This window comes from Podarcis tiliguerta (genome assembly GCF_965153285.1).
Source record: "Podarcis tiliguerta genome assembly, chromosome: 10".
NCBI classification, from domain to species: domain Eukaryota; kingdom Metazoa; phylum Chordata; class Lepidosauria; order Squamata; family Lacertidae; genus Podarcis; species Podarcis tiliguerta.
Genome location: NC_139543.1, coordinates 35,091,680 through 35,117,466, shown reverse-complemented (window position 1 = coordinate 35,117,466; position 25,787 = coordinate 35,091,680). Strand labels below are relative to the sequence as shown.

The 25,787-nt window shown below is 43.0% G+C and overlaps 1 protein-coding gene across 8 annotated transcripts in view; it reads left to right on the top strand.

Annotated features, from left to right (window-relative positions):
- PPFIA2 (PTPRF interacting protein alpha 2) overlaps window positions 1-25,787 on the top strand; it is a 272,209-nt gene that overhangs the window by 72,686 nt on the left and 173,736 nt on the right. Inside the window, exon 1 of one of the 8 annotated variants that reach the window (XM_083400936.1) lies at window positions 18,132-18,371. The exons of 6 other annotated variants lie outside the window; for them this stretch is intronic. In XM_083400936.1, the coding sequence (XP_083257062.1) occupies window positions 18,291-18,371 (81 nt within the window). In that variant the 5' untranslated portion in view covers window positions 18,132-18,290. Of the gene's footprint in view, window positions 1-18,131; window positions 18,372-25,787 lie in introns of those variants that run through there. One more of the 8 variants, XM_083400934.1, reaches the window with a different exon arrangement.

Below are 25,787 nucleotides of genomic sequence, written 5' to 3'. Positions count from 1 at the left end.
AGGCTGGATGTTGTGTTCTGCATCAGCTGCAATTTCCAGCCCTTCTTCAAAGGCACCCCCATGTATAGCACATCGCATCATTCCAACCTGGGAGATATCAGAGCATAGGTTACTGAACACAGTCTAACCCAATCTGGATAGGGGTGTAACTGGGCCACCAGCTGAAGCTGCTACCTCAGTTCCACTGAGGCCACCTGTGCCTCAAGTGATAGTGATGGATCCAGAAGAATCTTGAGGCTATGACTCTGCTCCTCCAGTGGGGAGTGCAAACGTATCCAGAACAGATTGAACATCACTTACCTGGACAGCAGAACCACCTAATCACAGTGTCTCTGTCTTACTTGGATTGGGTTTCACTGTATGATCCTTCACAACATGATAGCTTGTTCTGGAGGAAAGGAAGCAAAGGATCAGGGTCTCCCAATACTTGGTAGTGCAGATGAGCCAGGAACCCAGCTGCTCAATCAGATCCCAGCTTTGCTAGCATAGTGCACCATGTCTGCTTGTTTTCCTTTTCTGTGCAATTCCTTGTATGGAAAGCTCCCCTGGATAGCTCTCCATCCGCACCGATAAAGCAGGGAATCCAAACTACACTGTATTAGTGGAAGAAATGGAACAAGTTGTCAGAATATTGAGTATTTAATTAGATGGGCAGGTCTTCATATGATGTGGTTGAATTTGAATTCCAGTGTACCCCTTGATCCATAGAGTAACCCCAAGAAACATTCCTTGACCTCAATTATACATCTAGAAAATGCACACAGTAATAGGAGACCCCTGGGTATGGGTGGTATATAAATTCAATAAATAATAATAATATGATAAACTTAACATAGGAATGCTCCAATGTTTTGGTGTTATGGAACTCTGTCTTCCCTAATCTCAATCTACGTTAGAATGTTTTGATAAATGGGTGCACCTACCTTTGTAGTTGGCTTCTGTTTCATTAACATGTACACCTATTTTATTTATTTTGTATCTCTTTTATGGTTTACAACTATCTCTTCTAATATTACGAAATTAAATGTCCCACTCTTGCCTCTTGTGGATGGCACTTGTTGCAACTGCTGTTTCTTATACATAGTGAAAAGAGATGCATACATTGGCCTTCTGGAGGTAAACGTGAGGGAGAAGGAGATGCAACAACAAGCCTGTATAGCAGCTTTTACGAGTGGGGGTGATGTGGGTGCTACTTCCTTGACATGGGTACAACGCATGATGAGGGCCTACTATGTCAAGAGCCCAGAGGAAGCAGTGAAATGAATCACTTGTTTTGTTGTAGATGGAAGAGTCCAGAGAGAGCAGTCATCTCCAAGCCCACCTTTAAGACTATGCTCAGTAAATGAGAGAAGGAATGCCTCATCTGGACATTCCTCCCATTGCAAGCATTGTTAACGTTAATAGTGATTAGGGTCAAGAATCATCCGGTTCTTATTGATTTGTGCTCATTTCTATTCTGTAACTAGCATGAAATTGGAATTGAATAATCTTTTGGTTTGCTGGTCCAAGTATTCAAGAATGTTCGCTTTCTACCCTATTTATTTTAACAGTAGTTTTCTGCGCAAGGTGGTTAGTGAGAAATGACATTTAGCCTCTCATGCTGTGAACACTGAAAGGGAAAGCGTATTCCTTTTATCTAATGCAGACAAGTCTCTACTAAAAATCAAAACATTTTTTCTTACAAAATGTCCCATCATTTGTCTTTTATGTGGGTTTTTTAAAAAAAGAAAATAAACAGGCTGTTTATTAAATGTACACAAGTACGACAGCATTTCCTGCTCCAGAAAAGTTTTACAGTTACACTTTTCCTCTTAAAGTGCTGACCTTTGAAGCCATAAATGGTCTGGGGCCAAGTTACCTTTACAATAGCCTCATTTCACATAGTCCTACCCAAACACTAAGAGTCATTGAAGGTCTTGTTGCTTGTTCTGGAGACTTAGCTGTCAACTGTCCCTTATTTGGCGGGAAACTCCCTTATCCCAGCACCGTGTCCCGCTGCTGTCCCTTATTGATGATGTCCCTTAAATTTCCTGGGTTTCAAAGGAAGCAGCTCCTCTCCCTCCCTCCCTGCCGGCCAGGAAGGAGGGAGGCTCCAACTGTTTTGCTTGGCTGCCTGGCCCACCCCCCTCCGGCCTCCTCTCCCAGCCTCGGCCCCCGGGAGCCCCTCCCCGCCGGGACTGGTGGGAGCCTCAGGCCCTTCCACCACCATCCTGCTCACTGCCGCCGAACTGAGCGTCTCTGCCTGGGGCCTCCCCTCTGCCCGTCGCTGCCACCGCTCCCGCTAGACTGTACTGCTGCTGCGCTGCCAAAGGACCCAGATGAGATGGGCAGCCTGGCACAGCCTATGAGTTGCTGAGGAGCCTTGAGAGGAGAGCGAAGGCAACCATAGAGAAAGCAGTTCAGAGAGAGGAGGAGGAGGCGGATGTGCAGGCAGGTGTTCCAAGGGCTAACCATAGAGGGGGAAAGTGGAGGAAGGACTGCAAGCACTTCTCCCATAGATTTGTAGTGGTACACTAGCATAGATGGTTTGATCTGTGGGTTTACTTCAGGCGCTATTTCCACCCCCCTTCCTCCTGCCCCGCCTGATAGAACTGAGAGCTGCAGATGGAGCACGAGAGAAAAGATACAGAACTGCAGCAGCATCTTCATCGCTTGGACTTCGTTTTGCGTGAAAAGTGGTTGCTGCTTGTAGTTATTTCATTGCAGTGTTTCATCGGCTGGTGTCTTGAGCAGCAACCTCTGGAAACGAAGGGCTAAAAACCGGGGCTGCTCTCCAAAATTATCTGGTCCCTTTTAACTTCGCATTTCAGCTGGTTGACTAAAATCCCTTCTTTTGGCTGCTGATCCCTTATTTTCAAATCTGTAAGTTGACAGCTATGTCTGGAGATGAAGTGAGTGAATATGATGAACAGGGCCTTTGCTGCCGTGGCACCAAGATGTCGGAACACCATCCCAGAGGGGTTCACTTAGCTATGTCCTTTTTGGCTCTCGCATGTGCAGTGAATAATATTTTATTTCTTGGCTTACCAGCTGTTAGAGCAAAACAAACCACATTCCCAGTTTGGACATAGCACACATATCCCCAGGATTGAGGATTGTTGCTCCTGCTCACAACGGGGGAGAAATGAGGAGTAATCGCTTCATTTATGGTAAGCCATTAATTATGGTTTGCAGTTACTTGTGAATTGGACCATAGTTTTGCTTTTCAACTGTCGTTCAAAAAGGGCTATTATGTTTATTTCCTGCTTATAAGCTCTCCATAGGCCCTTGGTCTGATCCACACACACTTGTCTGTCCATGATTTTTCAATTCAAGTAGTAGACATGCAAATGCTTCTATATAAAATCCATTTTAGTTTGCAAAGATAGTCTTTATTTTCTCTCGCATTTCTGTCCTGTAAGTGCTCTGCTCTTCAGAAACGTTCATATAGTGATAATGAGACAGGCCACTTAAAGTCATCCAAATAGCACAAAATTATGGCACACATTTATCTGTTATATATTACCCCTTGCAGCTTCTATTTAGATGCAAGTGGGGTGGCGAGGGAAAATAAAAGCAAATATAACTCTCTTTGTGTGTGTGTGTGTGTGTGTGTGTGAGAGAGAGAGAGAGAGAGAGAGAGAGATTAGTCAAGTACGTGTGTGTTTATTTAAAAGATTAATTTATCACTTTTCATTAAAAAAAAGTTGTGTACAAATTTAAAACAATATGCACAAAATCAATGAAACACATTTAGCAGTGAAGCAATCCTGATAAAACCAGCAAGTGACATAAATAATAAAAAATCAACAGCCCTCTTACGAAAAGGCGAGTGTTCAGCAGCTTTACTGTTTTTGCTATTTCAGATATATTTTCGGATGGACTAAGAAATCTAAAGGTTCGGGCTTGCCTTGTAGAAACGTTAATGACCATCCGGATTCTTTCTCATGAAGAGCGATCCTTGATTTGCCTTCTGAGATGCTATGTTTCATGGTTCTAACTGGGTTCTAGACTCTTTCTCCATCTCTTGCGTCCCAAGGAGACAATAGCATGCTAGATTTCACACACTATGACTTGAAGGTTACATCACTGAAGTGTAACTTGCCGTATCTGCCTGTGGGACTGGAAACTCTGTTTCATTTCCTTCTTGCTTAGAAGTTATAGCGTTTCCCTTTTCTATCCTTTCACCATATTGAATTTGTGAAGCATTAAACTAGGATAGAAAAGATGGATTTGTTTTCTTCTGCCCTGTATATGATTTTTTTTGTGTGGGGAAACTGAATCACTAGGCTCTTGAGAAAGCATCAATATCCAGATAATTTTCTGCATCTATGGGTATCTATCACAAAGATCTGAATGCATCGTTCTAAGTTTGTTGACACTCTGTGGCAGGGATTTCATTATTCAGTGATACAATATGGTATAATAGAGATGCATCGTTACTCCTGTAGCTTATAGGCTGAATAGGGAAGGTTCAAGAGGGCACACTGAGATGGTCCATTTTAGACATGGGAGACTTTGACTCTAAATTTAGTGGATATTTGTAATAGTTATGCTCCTCCAAAAAAGTTTAGGCAGCATTCTATATTTGATGGAACAGAGAGATAGAATTAGGCAACATCAGCAATTTGGTAATGTCACACTCCAGATCCCCATTTGACACCTCCCTGCAGTTTTATGTAGATATTGAACAGCATAGGGAAAAATGAAACCCTGTGGGATCTTCCCAGTACAAGTCTTGTGTCATGTAGTAGAAGTTATCCAGTGCTACCATCTGGAAGCAACTTGTGGCTAGGAGTGGAGTCACTGTAACATGCTGCTGCTGCTGCCAACTTGCAGAGCCAGCCCAAAATATACACTGTGATTAGTGGCACCGAATGTCACTGAGACATCTAGGAGAATCAGCAGGCTTAGAACCCCCCTGTTTCTCTCATCTGTAGGCAAAGTGAGTATGGTTAGACTGTTTCTTAAATGTCCCATTTTCTGAGTTAATTTAAAATGGGTTAAAATGAGGTTATAAGTGGGCATTATTGTCTTGGAAGATGTTTAGTAGGGCCAATTCTGGGGTGATTTCTAATACAGTGGTACCTTGGGCTACATACGCTTCAGGCTACATACACTTCAGGTTACAGACTCCGCTAACCCAGAAATAGTGCTTCAGGTTAAGAACTTTGCTTCAGGATGAGAAAAGAAATTGTGCTCTGGCGGTGTGGCAGCAGCAAGAGGCCCCATTAGCTAAAGTGGTGCTTCAGGTTAAGAACAGTTTCAGGTTAAGTATGGACCTCCGGAACGATTTAAGTACTTAACCCGAGGTACCACTGTACTTGCTTAGTTATTTTACATATTTCTCGTATGGCTGTTGTCCAGAATAGTTGGATTTTGGGTCACTCTCACCACATGTGGAGGTATGTGCTTATGGAGGTGCACCCTCTCCAGCATTTTGGTGAGGTTCCTGGGCGTATCAGTGCTAGCTTTCTTGGTGTTAGGTAGCACCTGTAGGTGAGTTTCAGAGTGAGTTCTTTTAAAAGACATCTGAAGGCAGCCCTGTTTAGGGAACTTTTTAATGTTTAATGCTGTATTGTGTTTTTAATATTCGATTGGGAGCCTCCCAGAGTGGCTGGGAAAACCCAGCCATATGGGTGGGGTATGTATGTATGTATGTATGTATGCATGTATGTATGTATGTAAAGGTAAAGGGACCCCTGACCATTAGGTCCAGTCGTGGCTGACTCTGGGGTTCTGGCGCTCATCTCGCTTTATTGGCCGAGGGAGCCGGCATACATCTTCTGGGTCATGTGGCCAGCATGACTAAGCTGCTTCTGGCAAACCAGAGCAGCGCACGGAAACACTGTTTACCTTCCCGCTGGAGTGGTACGTATTTATCTACTTGCACTTTGATGTGCTTTCAAACTGTTAGGTTGGCAGGAGCAGGGAGCTCACCCCATCACGGGGATTTGAACCGCCGGCTTTCTGATCGGCAAGTCCTAGGCTCTGTGGTTTAACCCACAGCGCCACCCACATCCCCTGTATGTATGTATGTATGCACGTATAAATAAATATCCAGATACCATGTAACTAAAGCATGCGTTACCATGGCCATTTCTGTAGTCTCTAGGAATGGGCATAGTTGGCATGCCAGCCTCAGCTAGGCATAGGCACTCTTTTATATGCAGTCTGCAGAGTGGGTCACAAGACACAACTGCCTGTGTTGTGGGGTACCTCTGACTATGTTAGATTGTCAGACTGGAAAGTGCTCCAGATTTGCCCCCTGAGCTGCTGCTGTAAAATGTATTACCCACCCTTCACCAGCAGGTCGCCCAGGGTCAGTTGCAACAATTGAAAATGCAGCATTAAAAATGGTTGCAACACATCACGGTCATAGGAATATTTCTCCAGCTCTAGTCTTATATGCGATTAGAAACATACAATGCACTGAACAGCTATACATACCCTTTTCTGAGGGGGGTGGGACTTCTGAAATTGTATTTTTAATAATGTTGGTATGTAGTTTTCGTTCTGAGGGTTGGAATAGAAATGTTTTGTAATAATATAGAGTTGACGCCATCTGCCGCCTCTCCTCCTCCTCCACTGTTAATGCCAGTGCTCTAGCTTATCAACCTTTTTTATATCAGCCTCCTGGGCTCTTTGAATCCCCCCACTCCACCACTTTCCTGGGCCTCTGAAGTCTGTAGGGGGAATACACATAGCCCGAAGGCAGGAATAACCTTGTTCTTGGAAGAGGAGGTCTTTTGGTCAATTGTCTGTCAAATATGTTTAATATATTCAGATGTGTAGAGTAAGGCCTCTTTTATACTCAGTAAGATATAAACAAGATCAGCATTTTTAGTTCAATAGTAAGCAAGCTTTCGTGTTGCATACTGGGATTATTTAGATCTGTCCAGTTTCATCATTTCCCTCCAAAGCTAGCACACCAGGGTGGAAGCTCCTAGCCTATTCCTCTTTCTGACATGCTTACTTTTAAATATTTAAGGCAGTTTTTGACTCCTAACAGCATTGTAATACCTGATCTCCCATCTGCATCCTGAAGTGATATGCTTCTAGTCTGTAAAGCCTGAAAACCCAGAATGATGTGGGTGGTGCCAGCTGTCGTCATTGTTTAACTGGGAAGAACCTCACTGGTTGGCTCTGACTATTCTGGTTCTACTGTTCCATATATAGTGGTAAGTGAAGAAGCTTGGAGAACCCAGTAGGCGTCCATTGTCAAGCATGGATTTGAACTCTGGGCCCATGCCAACTCTCTCTCAAGTCTATTTTTGATGCAACCATTTTGGCCCTGCTGGGTTTTTTGGAAGTAATCTACTGGATGAGATCATTGTGCTCTGAATTTTAGCAGTAGGAGTTAAAACATGAGAGAAGGAATGGAATCCTGTAGGATTTCCCATCTCTGCTGTATGTTCCATAACAGAATGTTGGCAGCATTGGAAGCTGGCAAATTTACACAAGAATGCATCTATGTTCCTCCGGGAATATGCTAACTGCAGTGGAAACCTTTTACAGGAGACACGGTGTTACATTTTGCTAAAACGTTGAACTAGTCCAAAGTCAAATGTGAAAGGATTCTGTTGATTGGGTTTATTTCTTAAAGATCCATTTCTTAAGCTGTTTTGCCACGCACTAATACTTTCTACTACTAAAGCAGTGTTTTTGTATGGGTCCAACATTTGTGACAACTCTCCCCTCCCCCCAATTTCCTCCCTACCTGACGCTGCTTTTTAATTTTCATTTGAATCACCACCTTTCATTGGAGTGTAAATCAAGCCAATTATTTTTGCTGTTCGGAAGGTGCCAAGGAATTTGAGCATGGTGGGATTTTTAAATATATATATATATATATATATATGCTTTCGTAGATTTTCACGGGTACAGGAATGCAGGTTTTGGTGTCCTCGGGTGTCTTCCCGTGTAAAAGTTGGGGTGTCTAGGCGACGTTTCGACGAGGTCTCACTCGTCATCTTCAGGCTGGTGCTTTCGGCTTCTTGTTACTGGAACAGAGCAGGATCTTAGTGTTTGAGTTCCTATAAATACTGTTGAGGAGGTGTGGTGTATAGCCTCCAATGTTCTGGGCAGAGAGGAGGTTCCCAGGCTAGTGTGCCTTTTCTTCTTTTGTTCCTTAATTACTTGAGGGATATCTTGAGTGATTTCTTGAGTGATTTCCTGAATCCCACTTAGGTGGGTCATTAGGTGTGGATTAGTTGCTAAAGCCTTCGTGTCTTGAACTCTTGAACTTTGTGAAGAGTTTTTCTGAGAAGATGGCTGTACTGCACTTGGTTGTGCTCTGGCTTGGCTTCGTGTATAGGGGCGAGCTGTGGTTTTGTGGCCTGTGCCAGCCAGATCTGTGTAGGGATTGCAGGGGGGTGCAGCATCCGGAGGTGCCACCCTGGTTTGGCTACTGGATGGTGTCTGTAATTTATCTGTGGAGAGGGTCTGGGTTTGGGTCTGGTGTGGTTGATTGGTGATGGCGTTCTGTGTGCCTCTGGATCTGGTGTCAGATTTTGTGGGGAGGGCTAATTTCCAGATGTCTGGCAAGCGGGATGTGTCGTCACGCTTGTTCATGTTGTGAGGGTGTTTCTCTATCTCGATGGCTTCCATGATTATTCTCTTGTGGTGATGTTCCATGTTAAAGAGCAATTTGGAATCTGCAAAATTAATTTCGTGTCCTGTTTCTTTCATGTGTTGGAAAAGAGAGGAAGTTTTTTCTTCTTTTTTGACGGCATTCTTGTGTTCTGCGATACGTGCATTTATTCGTCTGTTTGTTTGTCCAATGTACGTGGCTGGGCAGACTTTGCAGGGTATTTCATAGACCCCTTGGTTTTCCAACTGAATTTTATCCTTGGGGTTTCTGAGGATATTGGCTATTTTTTGGTTGGTGCAAAAGGCTGTTTTGATATTGTGTTTATGGAGGATTTTACTAATTTTATCTGTAGTGCCCTTGATATAAGGAAGGAGGGCTATGCCATTGTTTTCTTCTGTGTCTTGGTTTTTGGGGGGTGTTTCTTTTTGGATTAGCTTCGTAACCCTGTTTTGCTGGTATCCATTGGCAATTAACACATTTGAGAGATTCTGTAACTCAGTTGTCAAGTGGTCTTCGTCAGCCAGGCGTTTGGTTCTGGAGATGAGAGTCTTGGCTACGGAGTTTATTTGTGCAGGGTGGTGGTGTGATTGTGCATGTAAGTAGCGGTTGGTGTGTGTTTTTTTCCGGTAGATAGTGTGTCCTAGGGAGCCATCAGGTTTTTTGTAGATTAGGACGTCAAGGAAGGGAAGTTGGTTGTTGGCTTCTATTTCCATAGTGAATTGTATTTTGGGGTGTAGGCTGTTGAGATGTGTGAGGAAGCTATCCAGTTTTTCCTTCCCGTGTGGCCAAATTACAAAGGTATCGTCAACATATCTGAGCCAAAGTTTGGGTTTGTGTTCTGACTTGTCTAAAGCATTGGTTTCAAAGTGTTCCATGTACAGGTTAGCGATGACCGGTGAGAGGGGTGATCCCATAGGTGCTCCTTCTATCTGTTTGTATCTTTGTCCATTGTGGATGAAGTACGTGTTGGTTAGGCAGTGGTTGGTCAGGTCCAAGATGTATTCGGGGGGATTGTATTTGTTTTGAATGGCTGTCAAGGCTTCATTAATGGGCACTTGTGTGAAGAGAGATACAACATCGAAGCTCACAAGTAGGTCATTGGGTTGTAGGTTTTGCTTCTTTATTGTTTCTATGAACTGGAAGGAGTTTGGAACGTGTGAAGAGATGGATTCTGCATAGGGCTGAAGTTGCTTGGCGAGAAATTTAGCGAGATTTTGTAGAGGTGAGCCTATGGAGCTGACTATTGGTCTGAGTGGTGTTCCTTCTTTGTGTATCTTGGGGAGGCCGTAGAGTTTGGGGCATCTGGATGATTTTTCTCTGGGGATGATTCTTAGCTGGATTTCTTCACTGATAGGAGAGGCTTTTATTTTGGATTTGGTGGTTTTTTCCAGATAGGTGGTGGGATCTGTTTTTATAGGTTGGTAGGTAGGGTCTTGGAGTAGATTTGATAGTTTTGCTTGGTAGTCCGATGTGTTCATCACAACAGTGGCATTACCTTTGTCTGCTGGGAGAATGATTATGTTGTTGTCTTTCCTCAGGTTGGTGAGTGCTTTCTGTTCTTCTTTGTGTAAATTGCTTCTGGGTGGTTTGCTGGAGCAGAGGATGTTGGTGACTTCAAGTCTGATTTTATTGGCTTCATCTGGATTGATTTTGGTTAGGCTAGCTTCGACTCCGCATATGATGTTTTCCGTGGGGATGCGTCTCGGGGCGACTGCAAAGTTGAAACCTTTGGAGAGTACTTTGGTTTCAGTTGAGGTGAGGATCCTGTCTGATATGTTATGTACTGTTTGTTTCATGGGTTGTTGTGGAGGGTGGCTGGGCTTCTGGCGTTTCTCTAGTTTGTGGAGTTTGTTGGTGTGTGTGTCTGTCTTGTGTGAGGTCTCCGTTTCAGCTCTCCAGACGGCTAGTTGTTTGCATTTGTCCCAGAGTGCAGGGTGGATTTTGTTACAGAGTTTGAGGTGAAGAGTGAGTAGATCTTTGTTGGTTTGGTTTAGTAGGTATCTTTTCTTGTGTAGTTCGTTTCTGATTAGAGATAGTTCAGTTCGTTTCAGGATCCTTTCGGTAGCTGGGGTTTTAGAGTGGAATTTAAGTTGGAAGCATGTGGGAATTAAGTTGTTGTCTCGGCAGTTGCGTAGGAACAAGAGATCACATAAGATGGTGGCTCTTCGGATTTCTAGTTTCTCGTAGGTTCTTGTCAGCTGGAAGGTTTCCTCCCCGTAGAGGTGAGATATTTGCTTTCGTAGATTTTCACGGGTACAGGAATGCAGGTTTTGGTGTCCTCGGGTGTCTTCCCGTGTAAAAGTTGGGGTGTCTAGGCGACGTTTCGACGAGGTCTCACTCGTCATCTTCAGGCTGGTGCTTTCGGCTTCTTGTTACTGGAACAGAGCAGGATCTTAGTGTTTGAGTTCCTATAAATACTGTTGAGGAGGTGTGGTGTATAGCCTCCAATGTTCTGGGCAGAGAGGAGGTTCCCAGGCTAGTGTGCCTTTTCTTCTTTTGTTCCTTAATTACTTGAGGGATATCTTGAGTGATTTCTTGAGTGATTTCCTGAATCCCACTTAGGTGGGTCATTAGGTGTGGATTAGTTGCTAAAGCCTTCGTGTCTTGAACTCTTGAACTTTGTGAAGAGTTTTTCTGAGAAGATGGCTGTACTGCACTTGGTTGTGCTCTGGCTTGGCTTCGTGTATAGGGGCGAGCTGTGGTTTTGTGGCCTGTGCCAGCCAGATCTGTGTAGGGATTGCAGGGGGGTGCAGCATCCGGAGGTGCCACCCTGGTTTGGCTACTGGATGGTGTCTGTAATTTATCTGTGGAGAGGGTCTGGGTTTGGGTCTGGTGTGGTTGATTGGTGATGGCGTTCTGTGTGCCTCTGGATCTGGTGTCAGATTTTGTGGGGAGGGCTAATTTCCAGATGTCTGGCAAGCGGGATGTGTCGTCACGCTTGTTCATGTTGTGAGGGTGTTTCTCTATCTCGATGGCTTCCATGATTATTCTCTTGTGGTGATGTTCCATGTTAAAGAGCAATTTGGAATCTGCAAAATTAATTTCGTGTCCTGTTTCTTTCATGTGTTGGAAAAGAGAGGAAGTTTTTTCTTCTTTTTTGACGGCATTCTTGTGTTCTGCGATACGTGCATTTATTCGTCTGTTTGTTTGTCCAATGTACGTGGCTGGGCAGACTTTGCAGGGTATTTCATAGACCCCTTGGTTTTCCAACTGAATTTTATCCTTGGGGTTTCTGAGGATATTGGCTATTTTTTGGTTGGTGCAAAAGGCTGTTTTGATATTGTGTTTATGGAGGATTTTACTAATTTTATCTGTAGTGCCCTTGATATAAGGAAGGAGGGCTATGCCATTGTTTTCTTCTGTGTCTTGGTTTTTGGGGGGTGTTTCTTTTTGGATTAGCTTCGTAACCCTGTTTTGCTGGTATCCATTGGCAATTAACACATTTGAGAGATTCTGTAACTCAGTTGTCAAGTGGTCTTCGTCAGCCAGGCGTTTGGTTCTGGAGATGAGAGTCTTGGCTACGGAGTTTATTTGTGCAGGGTGGTGGTGTGATTGTGCATGTAAGTAGCGGTTGGTGTGTGTTTTTTTCCGGTAGATAGTGTGTCCTAGGGAGCCATCAGGTTTTTTGTAGATTAGGACGTCAAGGAAGGGAAGTTGGTTGTTGGCTTCTATTTCCATAGTGAATTGTATTTTGGGGTGTAGGCTGTTGAGATGTGTGAGGAAGCTATCCAGTTTTTCCTTCCCGTGTGGCCAAATTACAAAGGTATCGTCAACATATCTGAGCCAAAGTTTGGGTTTGTGTTCTGACTTGTCTAAAGCATTGGTTTCAAAGTGTTCCATGTACAGGTTAGCGATGACCGGTGAGAGGGGTGATCCCATAGGTGCTCCTTCTATCTGTTTGTATCTTTGTCCATTGTGGATGAAGTACGTGTTGGTTAGGCAGTGGTTGGTCAGGTCCAAGATGTATTCGGGGGGATTGTATTTGTTTTGAATGGCTGTCAAGGCTTCATTAATGGGCACTTGTGTGAAGAGAGATACAACATCGAAGCTCACAAGTAGGTCATTGGGTTGTAGGTTTTGCTTCTTTATTGTTTCTATGAACTGGAAGGAGTTTGGAACGTGTGAAGAGATGGATTCTGCATAGGGCTGAAGTTGCTTGGCGAGAAATTTAGCGAGATTTTGTAGAGGTGAGCCTATGGAGCTGACTATTGGTCTGAGTGGTGTTCCTTCTTTGTGTATCTTGGGGAGGCCGTAGAGTTTGGGGCATCTGGATGATTTTTCTCTGGGGATGATTCTTAGCTGGATTTCTTCACTGATAGGAGAGGCTTTTATTTTGGATTTGGTGGTTTTTTCCAGATAGGTGGTGGGATCTGTTTTTATAGGTTGGTAGGTAGGGTCTTGGAGTAGATTTGATAGTTTTGCTTGGTAGTCCGATGTGTTCATCACAACAGTGGCATTACCTTTGTCTGCTGGGAGAATGATTATGTTGTTGTCTTTCCTCAGGTTGGTGAGTGCTTTCTGTTCTTCTTTGTGTAAATTGCTTCTGGGTGGTTTGCTGGAGCAGAGGATGTTGGTGACTTCAAGTCTGATTTTATTGGCTTCATCTGGATTGATTTTGGTTAGGCTAGCTTCGACTCCGCATATGATGTTTTCCGTGGGGATGCGTCTCGGGGCGACTGCAAAGTTGAAACCTTTGGAGAGTACTTTGGTTTCAGTTGAGGTGAGGATCCTGTCTGATATGTTATGTACTGTTTGTTTCATGGGTTGTTGTGGAGGGTGGCTGGGCTTCTGGCGTTTCTCTAGTTTGTGGAGTTTGTTGGTGTGTGTGTCTGTCTTGTGTGAGGTCTCCGTTTCAGCTCTCCAGACGGCTAGTTGTTTGCATTTGTCCCAGAGTGCAGGGTGGATTTTGTTACAGAGTTTGAGGTGAAGAGTGAGTAGATCTTTGTTGGTTTGGTTTAGTAGGTATCTTTTCTTGTGTAGTTCGTTTCTGATTAGAGATAGTTCAGTTCGTTTCAGGATCCTTTCGGTAGCTGGGGTTTTAGAGTGGAATTTAAGTTGGAAGCATGTGGGAATTAAGTTGTTGTCTCGGCAGTTGCGTAGGAACAAGAGATCACATAAGATGGTGGCTCTTCGGATTTCTAGTTTCTCGTAGGTTCTTGTCAGCTGGAAGGTTTCCTCCCCGTAGAGGTGAGATATTTGCTTTCGTAGATTTTCACGGGTACAGGAATGCAGGTTTTGGTGTCCTCGGGTGTCTTCCCGTGTAAAAGTTGGGGTGTCTAGGCGACGTTTCGACGAGGTCTCACTCGTCATCTTCAGGCTGGTGCTTTCGGCTTCTTGTTACTGGAACAGAGCAGGATCTTAGTGTTTGAGTTCCTATAAATACTGTTGAGGAGGTGTGGTGTATAGCCTCCAATGTTCTGGGCAGAGAGGAGGTTCCCAGGCTAGTGTGCCTTTTCTTCTTTTGTTCCTTAATTACTTGAGGGATATCTTGAGTGATTTCTTGAGTGATTTCCTGAATCCCACTTAGGTGGGTCATTAGGTGTGGATTAGTTGCTAAAGCCTTCGTGTCTTGAACTCTTGAACTTTGTGAAGAGTTTTTCTGAGAAGATGGCTGTACTGCACTTGGTTGTGCTCTGGCTTGGCTTCGTGTATAGGGGCGAGCTGTGGTTTTGTGGCCTGTGCCAGCCAGATCTGTGTAGGGATTGCAGGGGGGTGCAGCATCCGGAGGTGCCACCCTGGTTTGGCTACTGGATGGTGTCTGTAATTTATCTGTGGAGAGGGTCTGGGTTTGGGTCTGGTGTGGTTGATTGGTGATGGCGTTCTGTGTGCCTCTGGATCTGGTGTCAGATTTTGTGGGGAGGGCTAATTTCCAGATGTCTGGCAAGCGGGATGTGTCGTCACGCTTGTTCATGTTGTGAGGGTGTTTCTCTATCTCGATGGCTTCCATGATTATTCTCTTGTGGTGATGTTCCATGTTAAAGAGCAATTTGGAATCTGCAAAATTAATTTCGTGTCCTGTTTCTTTCATGTGTTGGAAAAGAGAGGAAGTTTTTTCTTCTTTTTTGACGGCATTCTTGTGTTCTGCGATACGTGCATTTATTCGTCTGTTTGTTTGTCCAATGTACGTGGCTGGGCAGACTTTGCAGGGTATTTCATAGACCCCTTGGTTTTCCAACTGAATTTTATCCTTGGGGTTTCTGAGGATATTGGCTATTTTTTGGTTGGTGCAAAAGGCTGTTTTGATATTGTGTTTATGGAGGATTTTACTAATTTTATCTGTAGTGCCCTTGATATAAGGAAGGAGGGCTATGCCATTGTTTTCTTCTGTGTCTTGGTTTTTGGGGGGTGTTTCTTTTTGGATTAGCTTCGTAACCCTGTTTTGCTGGTATCCATTGGCAATTAACACATTTGAGAGATTCTGTAACTCAGTTGTCAAGTGGTCTTCGTCAGCCAGGCGTTTGGTTCTGGAGATGAGAGTCTTGGCTACGGAGTTTATTTGTGCAGGGTGGTGGTGTGATTGTGCATGTAAGTAGCGGTTGGTGTGTGTTTTTTTCCGGTAGATAGTGTGTCCTAGGGAGCCATCAGGTTTTTTGTAGATTAGGACGTCAAGGAAGGGAAGTTGGTTGTTGGCTTCTATTTCCATAGTGAATTGTATTTTGGGGTGTAGGCTGTTGAGATGTGTGAGGAAGCTATCCAGTTTTTCCTTCCCGTGTGGCCAAATTACAAAGGTATCGTCAACATATCTGAGCCAAAGTTTGGGTTTGTGTTCTGACTTGTCTAAAGCATTGGTTTCAAAGTGTTCCATGTACAGGTTAGCGATGACCGGTGAGAGGGGTGATCCCATAGGTGCTCCTTCTATCTGTTTGTATCTTTGTCCATTGTGGATGAAGTACGTGTTGGTTAGGCAGTGGTTGGTCAGGTCCAAGATGTATTCGGGGGGATTGTATTTGTTTTGAATGGCTGTCAAGGCTTCATTAATGGGCACTTGTGTGAAGAGAGATACAACATCGAAGCTCACAAGTAGGTCATTGGGTTGTAGGTTTTGCTTCTTTATTGTTTCTATGAACTGGAAGGAGTTTGGAACGTGTGAAGAGATGGATTCTGCATAGGGCTGAAGTTGCTTGGCGAGAAATTTAGCGAGATTTTGTAGAGGTGAGCCTATGGAGCTGACTATTGGTCTGAGTGGTGTTCCTTCTTTGTGTATCTTGGGGAGGCCGTAGAGTTTGGGGCATCTGGATGATTTTTCTCTGGGGATGATTCTTAGCTGGATTTCTTCACTGATAGGAGAGGCTTTTATTTTGGATTTGGTGGTTTTTTCCAGATAGGTGGTGGGATCTGTTTTTATAGGTTGGTAGGTAGGGTCTTGGAGTAGATTTGATAGTTTTGCTTGGTAGTCCGATGTGTTCATCACAACAGTGGCATTACCTTTGTCTGCTGGGAGAATGATTATGTTGTTGTCTTTCCTCAGGTTGGTGAGTGCTTTCTGTTCTTCTTTGTGTAAATTGCTTCTGGGTGGTTTGCTGGAGCAGAGGATGTTGGTGACTTCAAGTCTGATTTTATTGGCTTCATCTGGATTGATTTTGGTTAGGCTAGCTTCGAAAACCTGCATATATATATATATATATATATGCTTTCGTAGATTCTCACGGGTACAGGAATGCAGGTTTTGGTGTCCTCGGGTGTCTTCCCGTGTAAAAGTTGGGGTGTCTAGGCGACGTTTCGACGAGGTCTCACTCGTCATCTTCAGGCTGGTGCTTTCGGCTTCTTGTTACTGGAACAGAGCAGGATCTCAGTGTTTGAGTTCCTATAAATACTGTTGAGGAGGTGTGGTGTATAGCCTCCAATGTTCTGGGCAGAGAGGAGGTTCCCAGGCTAGTGTGCCTTTTCTTCTTTTGTTCCTTAATTACTTGAGGGATATCTTGAGTGATTTCTTGAGTGATTTCCTGAATCCCACTTAGGTGGGTCATTAGGTGTGGATTAGTTGCTAAAGCCTTCGTGTCTTGAACTCTTGAACTTTGTGAAGAGTTTTTCTGAGAAGATGGCTGTACTGCACTTGGTTGTGCTCTGGCTTGGCTTCGTGTATAGGGGCGAGCTGTGGTTTTGTGGCCTGTGCCAGCCAGATCTGTGTAGGGATTGCAGGGGGGTGCAGCATCCGGAGGTGCCACCCTGGTTTGGCTACTGGATGGTGTCTGTAATTTATCTGTGGAGAGGGTCTGGGTTTGGGTCTGGTGTGGTTGATTGGTGATGGCGTTCTGTGTGCCTCTGGATCTGGTGTCAGATTTTGTGGGGAGACACAAAATCTACAGACACCATCCAGTAGCCAAACCAGGGTGACACCTCCGGATGCTGCACCCCCCTGCAATCCCTACACAGATCTGGCTGGCACAGGCCACAAAACCACAGCTCGCCCCTATACACGAAGCCAAGCCAGAGCACAACCAAGTGCAGTACAGCCATCTTCTCAGAAAAACTCTTCACAAAGTTCAAGAGTTCAAGACACGAAGGCTTTAGCAACTAATCCACACCTAATGACCCACCTAAGTGGGATTCAGGAAATCACTCAAGAAATCACTCAAGATATCCCTCAAGTAATTAAGGAACAAAAGAAGAAAAGGCACACTAGCCTGGGAACCTCCTCTCTGCCCAGAACATTGGAGGCTATACACCACACCTCCTCAACAGTATTTATAGGAACTCAAACACTGAGATCCTGCTCTGTTCCAGTAACAAGAAGCCGAAAGCACCAGCCTGAAGATGACGAGTGAGACCTCGTCGAAACGTCGCCTAGACACCCCAACTTTTACACGGGAAGACACCCGAGGACACCAAAACCTGCATATATATATATATATATATATCATGCTGTTTACAGAGCATCCGAAAGTATGTGTGTTTGGCAGGCAAAGCCCAATCAACATAGTGAATGTTGGCTGCTTGTTAAAAATAAATGCTTGCTCGGAGGAGTTTTGTTCTTGTGAAACAAGGATGGTGACAAACATTTAGTAATCAAAATACTGCATTACCGTTGTTGCCAGTTCACTGCCCCTGTGTTGCACATGTATAACAAAACGAATTGTGCAGTCAGTGGGGCAAGAAATATACACAACTTGATCTTAGAAGTAGATTGCATTGCAATGAACTAATACAATCCTTTCTTTTCTTTCGTCACCTACGTCTCTGAGCATTATACGTGACATGATTCGGGTTAGTCAGAAGAGGTCCCCTGTCTTACACTGTGCCTGCCTGCTTGCAAGGAAGCTGTGTGCTAATGGTTAACTGGGATGCTTAGCATAATCACTCTGCTAGTCTGTAGAAGAGGGGAGGTGATTATCACTAAGAACAGATGGGCAGGGTCCAAAACACTGCCAGATTCTGCACCAGCTACATTTCACTGTAGGTTGTTCTAGCTTGTAATTTTTTTGATATAGAAAAAACAAAGTCTTGTGTATATGTGTGTGTGTTTTTCCCCCTTCTGGCATTTTTTTAAAAAGAACTCGCTGAACTAAAGGTTGTTGACTGACGACTTTCCAGCTAAGCTCTCAAATGCAGGCATGGGGGAATTCACATGCTGTCAGTCTTCTCTCTGAATGGATGGGGCAGATGCAATTTTCTACAGTTGCCTCCCTGAAATGTATGGAAGGATTTGCCTGTAAGCATAGTGCTCTGCTCTGCCTCTTTCTGTAGCTCCTTGTGGATTTTATTGTGTCTGTGAGCAGAAATGATTTTCTCTGATATGAGCACTGTCTCTGGGTCCCCAAAGGTATATCCTCCGAATGGAACTCGGTTTTATACTTTCCAGGTAAGTGAGCTTTAATTACTCAAGTTATTAGGAAGTTAATTGCTCTTAAAAGTTTTTTTTGGGGGGGGAGATACAAGGGAAAACAGAACATGAGGTTTTCAAGTATTCAGCAGTAAATATTTGAAAATAACATAGTGTTGCCCCCAGCAAAGGTTATCTGTCATTTTAGATGAAACCAGGAAGAGTGTCTTCTTCTTCTTCTTCTTATTATTATTATTATTATTATTGTTATTGCAGTGCTGTGCTGTGCATAAAATGTGCTCAATCATAAGATTTTTTTAAATTATTATTTCTCAGGTAGAAATGTGTTTTTGTATTTCTGAGGCAAGAGCTGCAAGAGCATTCCTGAAATAGTTGCAGTGTGCTAATAATGTACGATATACAGTAATGCTTTGCGAAAGTTTGCATGATATACTTGGAGAAGAGGAAAGGCGTTTCTACAACCTTAAAGCCCCAGCTAATGATGTCTGGCTTTTTCTTGGAGTCCTTTTGGATGGCAGGAACAGTTGTGCATGCCAAGGGGCAGCGTTATCTACTGTTAGATTATCAGGCTCTCTAGTTTATCAGCTAAAATGAATGACATTTTCTTCATTGCTTTACAAAGAATGGTATGAAATCATTCCCCTTTTATTGGTATGCCTGAGATGTAAAGCTGACATTCTCTTAGCTACATCCCCATGTCATTTGATTAAACGAAATCCTTAATGCTATGCTTTAAGATAAATATGTAATCTCCCACACACACTCGGTTTCAACCCCCCACTCAATTATTCAGAAGAAAAGGGGAACAAATAAACACAACAGATCAAGTCTAAAGATATCTGTCTCTTTACAGCAATCCACACACACCATTATTTAAAATTGCAATGCCTTTTTCATTTCATCCTCTTTATATGGTCAGGATTAAAATAAAGCTCCCCATGCTTCGTTTTGAATCCATTGTTGTTTTGGCAGTTACAAAGTAATAATCTGTGATGGGTCTTTAATGATTTAATCATAATTAAATAAGGAACAAAATGCTTAGGCTAAAGTCTATAACATGCAAAGCAATCCATCTCACTCACCGACTCTGGAAGTATTGCAATATATTTGTGTTTGTTTCAGGTCATATTCCTTTCCTCTATTGTGGTGCTATTTTTAACCCTGTCATCCTGCCCTTTTCTACATTGATATCTGCTGATAGCTGAAGGCTGTGCTGAAACAGTGTGTTATCTTTCACACAGTGATATTCTGCCGATCCTGGCAGTGATTCAGGAATGTGAGTGTTCCAAAGTTTGGTCATTTCCAGATTGGTTAATTCTCCCTCTCCCTACAGACACACAGCTGAAACTCTGCAGTCTCCCATATGTGTTCCTGTATATTCTTAGTGTATTGAACCCTGTTCCATGGACAGATGTTGCTGCACTCATCTCTCATAAGCCACAGCCAACATGAGCATGGATGGTGGGAGGAGTTGTCCAACAAGAGCTTCCCAATTTTTCTGCCCCAGCCTTTTTCCTACTTGCCTCCAACCCCTACCAAATAAGTTTTCAACTTTTTTATTTTATTTTAAAACTTAACAGTGATCCTTTGTCCAGATGAGCAGGTCTGTGCACCTAAACGAAACTTAAGTGGGCATAACTATGGCCTTGGAATTATTTGCCTGGTGGGTTCCACCAGACCACAATGCTGCAGGCCTCTCAGAAAGATCTTAAAACTCACCTGCTTTCAGTGACTTTCCCATGAAGGGCTTAAAAAAAAATAAAATAGAAATGGTTTGTTGACCTTGATTATACTTTAGTCATTTTGGAGGGGCTACCTGATTTGTTTGTTTCTTGATTCGCAGTGGTTTTTTTATATCACTGCATAGTATTGTAAGCTGCCTTGAAAAGGTCTACTCCGAAAGGCAACATATATTAAAACATTTAATACATAAAACCTGGTGCTTCCGAATCTCTTTATGAAGAGATGCACATGAGGGTTCTAGATGCCCCATTCTGGGCATTTTCTGTCTCACAGAAGAGAACATAGGAAGCCTGGGAGATTTGAAGCTCTGTGAGCACATTGAACTTCTCAGCTCTAGAGACCAAATTCCAAGCATGAAAATTCAGTACATTTCCTTGTATTACATTAGAAATATTCAGCCAGATCGACTGTAACACCACAATATTTTTGCTTGAGTTATTAATTTATTTTTGTTTTATAGGCCATGATTCAGAGAGCTCTCTTAGGTGTGCTGGGGCTGCTAACTTCTCCTCTTCAGGCAGCAGCCCATTCCCAAGCCACACCATAAAACACTTCTGAAACTGCACAGACAAGGCAGGGCAAGGAATGGAATGGAATGGGGAAAACAAGTAATTGTGAATTGGTCACATTCTGAATTATGGCCACAGACAGCAGTAGTATTAAATCTTAAGGCAGAACACCAGGTTTCAAGCGCTCTATTAAAAATGGATGCCTTGTTAAAACATGAAGTTAGGATGCATATCTCACTTGTAACCCCCTCCCCTTCCACCCCTCCCCCCAACAACTTCTTCCCCCTGACTGAAGATTAGATATAACACTAAAGGGTACTGTATCTTTTATATTTTATCTTTGGGATAAGTTACGTACAGTGAAACCTCAGGCATTTTTTCTTGAGAAGTAGATTCAATTGGGTCCAACTGTAGCTGCTCCATGAAAGGAGGGTGGCATTTTTGTTGTTAAATATCGCAGCAAAGGATATAGCATATGTTTTATCCAGAATGTATCTACTGTTTATCTCAGCCATTTATACTGCCATGTAGCTATAATGAATAGCTTCCTTACACACTTGTACTTATTCGTTAAAGGTTCCTGGTTCAAATAACATTTGGATGAGATACTGTGCTTCTTTCAAAATGTTGTGGGTTCCTGCATTGCCCAGAAGTTTTCCTCTGTCCCCATGTGGGTATTGGTGGAGTGGGGCGGGGACTGGCACAGCGACTTAGGCATGAAGTTAGCAATTTATGAGTGGTGACATCACCCAACAGCAGTGTCAGTGGGCTCCTGTGGGTTGTACTTTTTTACTGTGGAATGCGGGTGGCGCTGTGGTCTAAACCACTGAGCCTCTTGGGCTCGCCATTCAGAAGGTCATCAGCTTGAATCCCTGCGACGGGGTGAGCTCCCGTTGCTCTGTCCCAGCTCCTGCCAACCTAGCAGTTCAAAAGCACACCAGTGTAAGTAGATAAACAGGAACTGCTGCAGTGGGAAGGTAAACGGCGTTTCCTTGCTGGTTTCCATCACAGAAGCAGTTTAGTCATGCTGTCCACATGACCCAGAAAGCTGTCTGTGGACAAATGTTGACTCCCTTGGCCTGAAAGCAAAATGAGTGCTGCAACCCCATAGTCGCCTTGGCTGGACTTAACCATCCAGGGGTCCTTTATGTTTTTTACTTTTACTTCTACTTTTTTTTTTACTTTTTACATGTGCTGGAAGCCACCCAGAGTGGCTGGAGAAACCCAGTCTGATGGGTGGGATATAATTATTAAAAAGACATTATTATTATTATTGAGAACCTTCTCCCTCTGGTCCACTCCTGGGCCATAAATCAAAGGCCCTGACTGTAGCTTTGCCATTGGATACCATGTTTCATGAGTCCCAAGGGCATTCAAACAAGATGTTGTGACTAGTTTTACATTCCCACACTTCTTCCTTTTCAGCCCAGCATTATACAGTGGTATCTCGGGTTACAGACACTTCAGGTTACAGACTCTGCTAACCCAGAAATAATATATTGGGTTAAGAACTTTGCTTCAGGATGAGAACAAAAATCGTGCAGTGGTGGCGCTGCGGCAGCAGACGGACCCATTAGCTAAAGTGGTGCTTCAGGTTAAGAACAGTTTCAGGTTAAGAACGGACCTCCAGAACAAATTAAGTTCTTAACCTGGGGTACCACTGTAAAGAGTTTATAATATTCATGCCATACTGAGCATTGCTGGGGGGGGGGCAGTCAACCAAACTGTTCTTCAAGTCCTCCTAAGTTGCCCTCGGAACTGGATTTGAGGTTATGGACTGTGCAAGAGTTCTCAAGAAGAGCACTATCTATCTCATCCACCATTTGTAAACATTGCTGTACCAGCAAGCACTTTCCCCACCACATGTTAAACGCAAAGTTCCTATGCTGGTGAGCGTAGGGCCCAATACAAGTGAAATGGGGTGGAAACAGACCTGAGACAGCTCTCTGTAGGCATCAGCTTTCGTTTACCATAGATCCAGCTACATAGAGTTGGTTCAGTGTGTGTGTGTGAATTATAACAACTGGCTATAATGGGATTTTGACAAACTGGTTGCGTCAGAAGATAGATCTGCACCACTGATTTTACTGTGGTGTCACTGCAGTTGAGCAGGTAGATATGTGGACCTGTAGAACTGGGTGACAGAGCTTGGAATATCGTGGAGGGCTGGGGTGGAAGAGAATTATTTCCCTTTCCATCTCCTTTCCATCTGACACCCTCAGTTTTTGTCTCTTATACTGACCACAAGTTCATCGTAATTCCCTCACTTACCCCTTGACTTGTTATGTGTCTTTCTAAACTCTTTGATCATCAGCTAAGTTTCAGTCAAAACTGGGTTCCTGCGCAAGTCCCTTTAATCTGCAACTGTTTAATCGTGTGAGTAGCCTCAAGTCTATTAATAGTCCTGCTGATGTTTTGTGTTTAAAATTAGTCCAGATGTGATATTTGCTAATAGTTACAAGTAATACTGTTAAAATAAGCCTGCATCGCATTTGCATATTCAGTACATCCAGCCAGCAAAGTTTATATATTTATATATAGAAACACACACGCACATACTGGAAATAAGATATTGTTAAACACACAAGGCATATGAGTCATATTTCCCTTATATAAATTTACCTGCTATTGGTTATCTATTAGGCAGAGCAGAAGGTATTGTGGATTTTTAAATGAAATCCATCCTTTTCAAATGTATTCTTTTACATGCTGAGTTTAATTACAAAGTGATGAAATGCATATGCAGTTTAGAAAAATGCTTCATTTGTATGCGTTTTATCACCTGCCTATTTTTATTCTTTGTGCCAATTATTTGCTTATATTTTCTTGAGTACAGCACAGTTAAGAAAGGAGGCTTGGAGTTGACATATACAAGACACTCAGTGGTGAAATGTTCCATAAGATTATGACAATCCCACCAATAAGATTCACAATCAGAGGTTCTTCCTCTTGTGTATTTTTTCCAGCTGGTTATGTTAATGCGGGCATTTTCCTGCAGATTAGTTTCAGTGTTTATAAAATTAAATTTTCATTTACCATATGAATGAAAGTGAATAAATATAACTTCATTTGAGTATTATTTTTTAAAAAACAACAACAACCCAAAAACCTGCACCTTTTAATTCAGTTTCTGATGCATAGTAAAATGCTAAATGTTCTGGAAGCAATTTACATTACTTAATTGTTTAATGATTATATTTAGACATATGTGTATCTATAAATGACATATCTACACATACTTTTTTAAAAAAATCATGAATAGATTGCTGTACACATTGGATCCTGTTTCATCCAAAGTTGAACTGCTTATTGGGATCAGAACAGTTCTCTAAAGGAAGATCCAGTGGGGTTTTCTCAGTCAAAGCAATTACAGTGGTATCTCTGGTTACAGACGCTTCAGGTTACATACTCCACTAACCCAGAAATAGTACCTTGAGTTAAGAACTTTACTTCAGGATGAGAACAGAAATCGTGCAGCGGTGGCGCGGTGGCAGCAGGAGGCCCCATTAGCTAAAGTGGTACTTCAGGTTAAGAACAGTTTCAGGTTAAGAAGAGACCCCCAGAACAAATTAAGTTCTTAACCCAAGGTACCACTATAAAAGGGAACGCTCAGAGAGGGCACACACAGGAGCACATAGATGCCATGTGACAATAGGAATGGATTAAGATTTATGCCATATTGAGTAAAGGAAAGAAATGTGTTAAATTTAACATGCAGTTGAATATTGGATACTTCATATTTCCCTTGATGAGTGTCACATTATTCTGGTGGACAAAGATGGTGCCATACTGCTATGAAAATACAGCCTTCCTAAATAGAAAGCGATAGCTCCATCTCTTTAAAAGTGTGGACTAGATGTCTGTATTCTGCTTCTGCATTGCAAGTAGTTTTCTAGACCATTTCAGACAGCCTACCCATGCTTGGTGTTGGTGTTGTTAGGATTATGTGCATAAGAAAAGTCCTGCTGGAGCAGACCAAGGGGATATCTAGCCGAGCTTCAAGTTCCCCACAGTGGACAATCACATGATGCTAAGAAACCCACAACCAGCACATGAAGGCAGTAGCCTTCTCCTGCGGCTGTTCTCATTTGGGGGCACCCTGCCTTTTAAAGCCTTCTAAGTCGGTGGCAGTCACCACATCTTCTGTTAGCAGATTCCAAAATGTAACTATGCGCTGGGTAGAAAAAAACCCCTATTATTCTCATTCCCAGTTATTGAACTTATTTGTCACTTGCTGCCTAAGCGACTCAACTTTTAAAAGCATAAACATAAATGCACTATACCATAAAAGAAACAAGGGTGGAGAAGAAAAGTCATGTAAAACATCAACATTTTTATAGTTCAAAACAGCCCCTCCCACCAGTGACCAAAATGTTGGTATTTTGTCTGCTCTGAATCTCTCTCCAGCTTCTGGATTTTATAAGAGGGAGAGAATGTAACATTTTATTATGTCCCCCTACCGTTGCCATATTTCGAAGTTTTTGAGCTGTTTTGGAGGGAAATAGCCCAAAACGACACTGCCGACATAGATTGCCGTGCGTCGATACATTTTGTGATTTCTGCCCGGACACTGATTCCAACTGCAGTATTCCAGATATGTCAACCCTACGTCCCCCATTTATGTGCCCTTTTTTGTAAACTAAAAAACCCAAAAACCCAACTGTTCCTTATTAGGAAACTTTCTCCAGCTCCCTGGTCATTTGGGCTGTTCTTCTTCAACTTTTCCAGCTCTGTGATACCCTTTTTGAGATCTGGTAGCCAGCAAAGTGCATTTCAAGTGCATTCACGCCACATCCTTACATATAGGTATAAGGACAATTCTATTTTTGATTGTGTGTGACGATATTCTTGCCCCTCAAATCAGATCATAGATATTTGAAGGTCAGAACAGAGCCCATGTGCTTCAGAATTCTAATTGCATAGAGAATTCCACACATGTACATCATGTGGAGAGAAGTTGAGCTTTAACCTTCAACCTGTGCTCAGAAATCATGTGTGATGTACAATTTCAAAAGTTCAGTGGGACCTTTCTTTGAAAAACGTATTATTCAAGTGTATCATTCGTTTAGCAATGCAAGTTAAACAGAAGAGCCAAACTCTACATGAAGTTGAAGTTTTTGCACTGATTTGAACATGTAGGGGTGTGTTTGTGTGTGTTGCAAATAGCATCAGGCTGATAATT